This window comes from Salvia miltiorrhiza, chromosome 7 (genome assembly GCF_028751815.1).
Source record: "Salvia miltiorrhiza cultivar Shanhuang (shh) chromosome 7, IMPLAD_Smil_shh, whole genome shotgun sequence".
Lineage (NCBI taxonomy): Eukaryota > Viridiplantae > Streptophyta > Magnoliopsida > Lamiales > Lamiaceae > Salvia > Salvia miltiorrhiza.
In genome coordinates, this window is record NC_080393.1 from 20339764 (window position 1) to 20348355 (window position 8592).

The following is an 8592-nucleotide window of genomic DNA, read 5'->3' on the forward strand; positions in this document are numbered from 1 at the left end:
ACCCAAAGGATTAACTCGAATGAGAGGGGGCATAAGCGTAATTTTATTAATCAAATCAAACCGAAAAAATAGTTAGAACAGTCCCAAGTCCCAACGGATAAAGCCATTGTAGGATCCACGTAATCTACCATACCTTACACATGGATTTATATGGATATTCCCATTTATCCCATTATTATCGTACTTTGACACACAGATCCATCTAATTTTTTTAAAAGAAGATGAATACGATAATTCCGTCTCCTACTTTTGTTACCATGAAGAAACGAAAAAAGTTACAATTACAAAAATTATAAAGTACTGTATATCATCATGCAAGCCTTAATTATTTATTTTTTTTATTAAAGAATTTTAAATTCCATTATTTTAATGAAGAATATAAATTAAATAAAATTAATTCAAATAATAAAAAATTAAAAGGATCTTGACATATTCAAAATTTAAATCTATTTTAATAAAAAAAATTATATTATTTTATCTATTGAAATTAATTTTCAAAAAGTAAATGCACCTATAAAGAAAATAATTAACTGGTTGAAAGATGAAATTATTTATCAGCCGTGTATACACAAATATGGAAACAAATAATTTCAGACAATAAATTATCAATTAGGCATACCGCATACGACCAACTTTGTTGCAAATGAGAACGACAATATTTATATAATGAATAATCCAAAAAGGTTTAATTTCTACAATCCAAACAGTGCCTTTCCCGATTCCGTTAACTGCGACCGCAGCCGACACAAAGGCGGTCCATAAATTTGACGGATAGGTGCCAACCAAGGCGGGAAGCAAATAAACAAAAGGCAATATTCTGTTTGGATGGAAGAAAATAAAAATAAATAAAAACGAAGAAACATGATAACAGTGTTGCACCTACCTCGCACACTATAAAAGGAGCCATTCTCCCTTCACATTTTCAGCACTTATTTACTTCAATCAAATCTTCAAATTTCCTTCTCTCTCTAAAAGAAAATTTGTGTTATTTGTATGGCAGCTAATTTGCAGGGTTCCAGACTGGCGAGCTTCGGAAAGCGATTGGTTGGCGGCCAGATCCGTTCTGTCATTCCTTCACTCTCCATCAGGTGTGCGTGTGTTGTGCGTTTTTTGTAATTGTTGCGTATAGTTACTTCACTGCTTGGCTATGGCGGATTGTTCTGTCTCTGTGCACGTGTTGGTTGGGGACTTTGAAGAATTCGCAGTCTCTGCTTTCTAAATTTTGTTGATTTGTTTCCTGTTGAGGTTTCGTCTTTCTGATCGGTGTTGAGGTAGTGTTCTTTGCTGAATAACTCCTATCTTAATTTTTAGTTACGTACACGGTTCATCATTAAATCTGCTCTACTAACTGAAATGGTTTTTCTGGATTTTATTGGGGATTTTTACTTTGCAGCATATTTAGGATCTGTATTATTTTTTATTTTTACTTCCTGCAGCTGAAGTTTCACGTAAATATAAATGCGGAATTTTGTTAAGTTTTCTGGAGAAGTTGAAAAGCAATATCATGCAGATTAAAATTCTAATTAAGCTACATCATGGCGTAGATCAATGATATGTCTGTAACAGAAATTCTCTTGTTACATTTGTTGAAATGTCAATTTTTGGACTCAATGTATCTATAGTTCAAATCTGCTGGCTTAAAATATTGAAATTATCGCCCCGTAAATTATAACTATATAATCTTATGTTAATCTAATTCGTTTCGTATTTGGTAGGTTAGTAGGGATAAGGACACCACATGAGCCGTAAATTACACTTCATGATCTCCAGCATAGGTGGGGGCGAACTAGTGTCTAGTGACCTAACTACCCTTTTTTATGTATTCGTGATTTAGTCATTTATCCATACGTCTTGTTAAATTTTTATGACATGGTAGAAGTTGAGAATATATCACTCAAAAACTTAAATTGTTGTCTCTCCTGTGTTTTTTTTTTTTTCTGGAGCTTTCCTGTTCTTTTTATTTCTTTGTTGCTGTTGTTGTTTTTCCTCTTTCTACGGCAGCTTTTTCTGAACTGTGTTTGGGTACTGCTGGTACCTTTGGTCCCTTTTTCAATCTAATTTCCTTTTTCCGATCAAAAAAAAAATTTGATAGATCAGTAGAAACCCCAATGACGCGTGATTCGTTAAACGCTTATTGCGCCATACTACTGCATAAATGAGATAAAATGACTATGACTGAGTATGCCTACTCAGATGCACCATTTCTTCAGATATAGAGTTTCTTGCAGCTTTTGCGACCTACATTAAGAAATGAATTCAAATGTGAAATTAATGTAGTGATTAAGTTGCAGTCATCTTGCAGCTGTTTGACTGTGTTCCAGTGGCACTGCTAACTTCATATTCAAGTTAAAAACCTGATGTGCTTATGTTTTGTTTGTCTTAGGGTGATTGGAGGTGATAAATTTAAGAAATTCAGCTGAATTATGTATTATGATCTCATTTATTACGAATATTGCTATTTTCCATAGTTTGTGTCGACTAGCTATTTATATGTCTTAATTGCTTCCAGGTATGGCAAGCCATCCCATGTTAGGCACTTATTTTGACATTGATCTTAGTTCAATCAGATCCATAAACTCAAGTCTAAATTTGACGGCCATGTAATTTAATATTGGGGGTGCTTATTTAATTATCTGTCCTCGTAGCCCACATTACAAGATTATGCATGGAAAAAATTTGGGCTTTGATTTTATATTCATTATTAATTGGCTTGTCTGAGTTAGGTAGCACGCTGCAAAAGTTAATTGTGACACTTAGCCCACTCAGGTGGGATGTTATCTCATTATATATATAGCACGTGTTCACTACCTAACTCATATATGCACCTGCTATATACTGTATCAATTAACCAAATTATGCAAGCTTCTCAAACATGAAACAATCTTACGAAAAATGCTCATTGTGTTAGGCAACTAGATGTATGAGAAAGTATGATGGTAAGTGATTGTAATGTATATGCAGGAGGAGTGTCCACGTGTCGGTGTACGACAAGAACCCCGAGGAGCACATCCGGGCGACTTTGGTCCCGGATGATGTGATACCACCCCAGCCTGAGCATTACTGGTCTCCTCACCCTCAGACCGGAGTGTTCGGCCCTGCCAAGGATCACAGGGCGGAACGTGGGTTGCATGTGAGAGCGGCTGCAGACTCGGTGCTGGAGCAGAAAGCCTTCTTCCGCCCTCTAGAGGACCTTGACAAGCCAATCCACCATTGAAACTAGCCCCCCCACAAAGCAGCAACTTCTTCACGCCCCTATAATAATAGGCTCTTACTCTTTCTAACATGTCTTTATCAAGACACTACTATTTGTAGTGAACCGGAATAACTCATCTTTCGCTTTTGGTCGATATGTATACTTGTGTGGGTGGGGGAGAGGTTGCTTGTAGTCAAATGATGTTGTTATGTTATGTTTTCCAAATAGTGGATGTTGTAGCTTCATCCTCTATAGTTATGAAAGAAGTTGTTTTACTTTTGGTCTTCGTTGTCTTTGGCTTTCTACTTGGCTTCATCTATATATATTTAAAATGCATTTTCATCTATATATTCATAATAATAACATGAGCTATAAAATTAATTTCAAATATTGTGTAACTCAAATATATATATATAATATTATGTAATGCCATAACTTAATTCTCTACATAAAGTGAGGATGGTAGCTAGTGAATAGTAATTATAACAGGATAGTGGTCTATCTTGGATTGCTAGTGACTAGAATTCATGAAAAATGTTCTCTCTAAAATTGATGTTTCTTTTGTTTACATGAACTAGAGTGTAACGAGTGATTCTTGGTATGTATTAAACCGTTTCGTAGCATCAAATAGAAAAGAAACATAATTATACATGAGACATGAAAATTGTTAAGTCGTTGAAACATCGCTTAGAATTAGGAAGTTGTTGTTGACCACTGACCAGTAGAGGTCATTTCAAAATTAGGCAAGAGTTAAAACCATGACTTCTTCATTAAAAAAATTAAATAAAACTATGCTCACATGTCACGCTACTTATCCAATTAATATTCTAATATAAGCCAATTTCATGGCAGCTGTGTCACTACTAGGATTAGATTAACTCTATTTCCTCAATAAAAAAAATACATAGAAAAAAGGAATTGATAACTCCAAAGTTGAGCCCCCCCCCCCCCAAAAAAAACTCCTAAGCTGATCCAATTTCATTTTTTCTTTTTCATATTTTATGCTTTAACATAAATGAGACCCTTTTACTTTATAGTTGTTGGGTATCTTCGCCTAGCCAGGGTTCAACACTTGGTTCCCGAACCTCCTGTCTTCCCCACTTCGTGCTCAAGCACTTGAGACTTCGTCTTCTTCTGATCTTCAACTTTTTCTCCTTGCTCCTCTTCTTCTGATCTGCACAAAAGAGAAAGAAGGCAAGTAACAGTAGAAAGTAAAGGAAGAACAGAAAGGTGAAAGAGGTAGAGTTCAGAGAAAAAGGGGAAAAAGGTGTCCTCGGGACACTGTGGGGCTCAGATTTTCCCCTGTACTCTGCTAGCCCTTCCGACAGTTGTACAATCACGACCAACAGGAACTGAAAGTGGAGTGGCTTCACAGATCTCAGTGCAGACAAGTCACCAACAGCAGGAGCCAAAGTTCAGGCCTCCGATGACTTAAAGAGCAACTCAGGTAACCACCTAACAGGGCTTCGATGGTCTGGAAGGCCCGGTGATACCACCACTCACACAGGAAATCCCGAATTATAAAGAGAACAACACACTGAAAGGAATAGCAGAGCCCTTCTTGCTTTTGATAATTCGTTATCCCAGTTTGAATGAGCATCAAGGGTTAAAAAGGAGGAGAAGGTGGAGCTGGACAACGGTAAAGAGTGGGGAGCCATAATGGTGATGGAGAAACCAAGGAGATGGGCGGTGGAGCGGCGGAGGAGATGGAGAGTCAGGGAGAGAGGGGGATTTAGGGTTTGAGAGAGAGCGGCGCAGAGTGAAAAGTGAGAGAGAGAGTGGGGCTGGGTGGGGTATATCAGGAGAGGGTAGTGGGCTAGGGTTAATAGTGGGCTTGGGCTGGGCCTGAGCGGAAGATTTTTTATGGGCCAACACCCACATTTCCACCTCTGGCACATTGATCATTTTGTCACCAGGGAACGGCCAGCCATTGAGTTTTGGAGTTGTCATCACAGCCCCTATTTTTACCCTTAACCTATCACACAGACAGGAAAGAGAGGGTGAGAGATAATATTAAGCATATTATTCCCAATCTCAAGCCACAGAGACCAACCCAATGGGGAATCACCATTTCTCAAACCCAAAAGTAGGTTATCATTGAAGACACAACATGCAACAGACACAACAGACAGCAGAACAGACCTCAAAAAACATGCAGAGCAAACAACAGAAAACAAGACAAGCAAAGTAGAGCAAAACCACATAACAGAGCAGAAGACAAGACCAGAGCAAAATCAAGACAAAGAACAGAAACAAGGACACACAAAAGATAACACAAAGACAAGTAACAAGCAGCCACAAAGGCTGAACTTGTCACACAGACATGATTCTAACCCAAACCAATGTTCAAGGTCTTTTTGCAAGATTCCAACTTTGCAACTGGTAGGCATTTAGTGCCCATATCTGCAGGGTTGAATTCAGATGGTATCTTATCAAGTATAACTTCTCCTTTTTCAACAATGTCCCTGATGAAATGAAATCTGACATCTATATGCTTGGTTCTATCATGAAAAACAAGATTTTTGCATAGTTGTATAGCAGACTGACTATCAGAGAAAAGCACAGGTTTATCATCAATGAACTTTATTTCAGACAGGATACCATTTAACCAAATTGCTTCTTCCACAGCCTCAATGGTAGCAATGTATTCAGACTCTGTGGTAGATAATGCAACTATACCTTGCAGTTGAGACTTCCAACTAATGCATGAACCACATAAGGTAAACACATAAGATATGGTAGATTTTCTATGATCTCTATCATTTGCATAATTAGAATCAACATAACCAACACATTTAATACCATCATCTGACTTAGAGAAAATCAGACCATGATTCATAGTAGACTTCAAATATCTGAAAAGCCATTTCATAGCTTCCCAGTGGGGAAGTCCAGGGTTTGCCATATATCTACTCAAGCAAGACACAACATAAGCAATATCAGGTCTGGTACTAATCATAAGATACATGACAGATCCTAAGGCATTTGCATAAGGAATGTTTTTCATTTCAGCAGTTTCAGACTCAGACTGGGGAGATTGATCCTTACTAAGCACAAAATGGGAAGCAAGAGGCACATTCACAGGCTTACAGCTATCCATGTTAAACTTAAGAAGAACTTGCTTCACATAATCTGACTGATGCAGTAACAGGGTGGATTTCTCTCTATTTCTTTCTATGCTCATGCCTAAGATTTTCTTAGCATCTCCTAAGTTTTTCATGTCAAAGTTCTCACATAGGCTTTTCTGCACACTTTCAATTGTTTTTAAACATGGGCCAAGCAGTAGCATGTCATCAACATAAAGCAGCAAATACACAGAGGGTTCAGAGTTTGAAAAGTACAGACAGTGATCAAATTGACTTCTGGAGAAGTTCAAATTTTGCATGCATTTATCAAACTTCAGGTTCCACTGCCTAGGAGATTGCTTAAGGCCATAGAGAGATTTCTTCAGTAAACACACATGATCAGGAAAATTTTTATCCACAAAACCTTCAGGTTGCTTCATGTAAATGTTATTTTCAAGATCACCATGAAGAAAGGCAGTAGTTACATCCATCTGTTTTAATTCCCTGTTGAAGTGAGCACACAAAGCAAGCATAATGCGAACAATGGTGAATTTAACATCAGGTGCAAAAATTTCATTGTAATCTATGCCCTCCTTTTGAGTGAAGCCCTTAGCTACAAGTCTAGCTTTGTACCTGCATGATCCACCTCATTTTTAATCTTGAATAACCATTTACACTCAACTATGGAACAATCAGCAGGTTTAGGAACAAGAATCCATGTAGAGTTACCATGTAATGAGTTCATCTCGGACTTCATATCAGTTAACCATTTATCAGAATTTTCAGAGTTAACAGCTTCAGAATATGAGCATGGTTCAGATTGATCCACATTCTTAAACACATTAAAGGCATACAAAGATAGGTTGTAGTCATCAAACCTAGCAGGCTGCCTAACATGTCTCCTTTCTCTATCTCTAGTGAGTTGATAATTATCCAGATTTTCATTCACATGCACTTCATTGTGGACAGGTTGATGCATAATAGGTTCAGGATCAACAAGATCAGGCACAGCATGTTCATTCACAATTGGTTCAGGCACAATAGGTTCTGGCTGAACAATAGGGTCAGGGACAGGAGGAGGTTCAGTGTTTTGCTGAGGTTCCACCTCAAAAGGAACCACAGGTGTGAACATAAATTCATATCTAGTATGATCATGAGCATTCAAGTTCTCCACCTCACTTGGAGTTGTAGATTGTGAGGATTCAAGTAGACAAGGAAAGTTTAGTTCATTGAAAGACACATCTCTACTTATACATGTTTTAAATCCAGGGACAAACTTATCCCACAACCTATAACCCTTAACACCCTCAGGGTATCCAAGAAAAATACATTTCTTAGCTCTGGGTTCTAGTTTCCCAACATTCTGATGAACATAGGCAGCACATCCAAACACTTTCAAGTGATTTAAACACACAGGCTTATCATAGAAAACAGACTCAGGTAGTTTGCCAAGTAAGGGGACAGAGGGGGATCTGTTAATCAAATAAACAGCAGTCATAAGTGCTTCACCCCAAAAATGTTTGGAAAGACCAGATGCAACAAGTAGGCTCCTAACTCTCTCAAGGAGAGTCCTATTAATCCTTTCAACAACTCCATTCTGCTGTGGAGTGTAAGGGACTGACTTGTGCCTAATGATGCCTAACTCAGAACACCAAGTATCCATGGAATGCTTGCAAAATTCAAGACCATTGTCAGTTCTGATGCACTTAATCCTTTTTCTGGTTTGATTTTGAATTTCATTAGCCCATTTTGAAAGTTTTTCAAACACATCAGACTTGTTTTTCATGAGAAATACCCAAGTTTTTCTTGAAAAGTCATCAATAACAGATAAGAAATACATGTTTCCACCATGGGTGGGCACCTTGGCAGGGCCCCAAACATCAGCATGAATGTATTCAAGGATTTCTGAACTGACATGTTTCCTAGGGTAGGGAGTAGTCACATAAAAAGCAGATTTATGATGTTTACCAAAGATGCAAGGTTCACATAAAGATATGCCAGACACTTTGTCATTCCCAAAAGACCCAGATTTTTTCAAAATTTCCATGCCTTTATTACTCATGTGACCTAGTCTAGCATGCCAAAGTGCAGACTTATCTTCATGAATCACATTAGCAACATGCAGAGGCACAGACTCAGCACTCACAGCATACAGATTTCATTTCCTTAGTGCAGAAAAATAAGGCATAGAATCCTTTTTAAACTGGAAGCTTAAGTGATCAACAGAACCAGTTATCATGCTATCAGTAATTTGAGACACAGACAACAGACTGAATTTCAAGTTTGGCACAAATCTGACTTCAGTTAGAGTGAGAAACTTTCCATTTTCAAATT

The 8592-nt window shown here is 37.7% G+C and overlaps 1 protein-coding gene across 1 annotated transcript; it reads left to right on the plus strand.

The window, feature by feature from the left end:
* Positions 1-692: 692 nt before the first annotated feature.
* On the plus strand, positions 693-3477 carry LOC130993290 (late embryogenesis abundant protein At5g17165-like). Its single transcript, XM_057918124.1, has 2 exons — positions 693-1088; positions 2962-3477. Exons 1-2 carry the CDS (start codon positions 994-996, stop codon positions 3212-3214), a joined length of 348 nt encoding a protein of 115 aa, XP_057774107.1. The 5' UTR covers positions 693-993; the 3' UTR covers positions 3215-3477.
* Positions 3478-8592: the final 5115 nt, after the last annotated feature.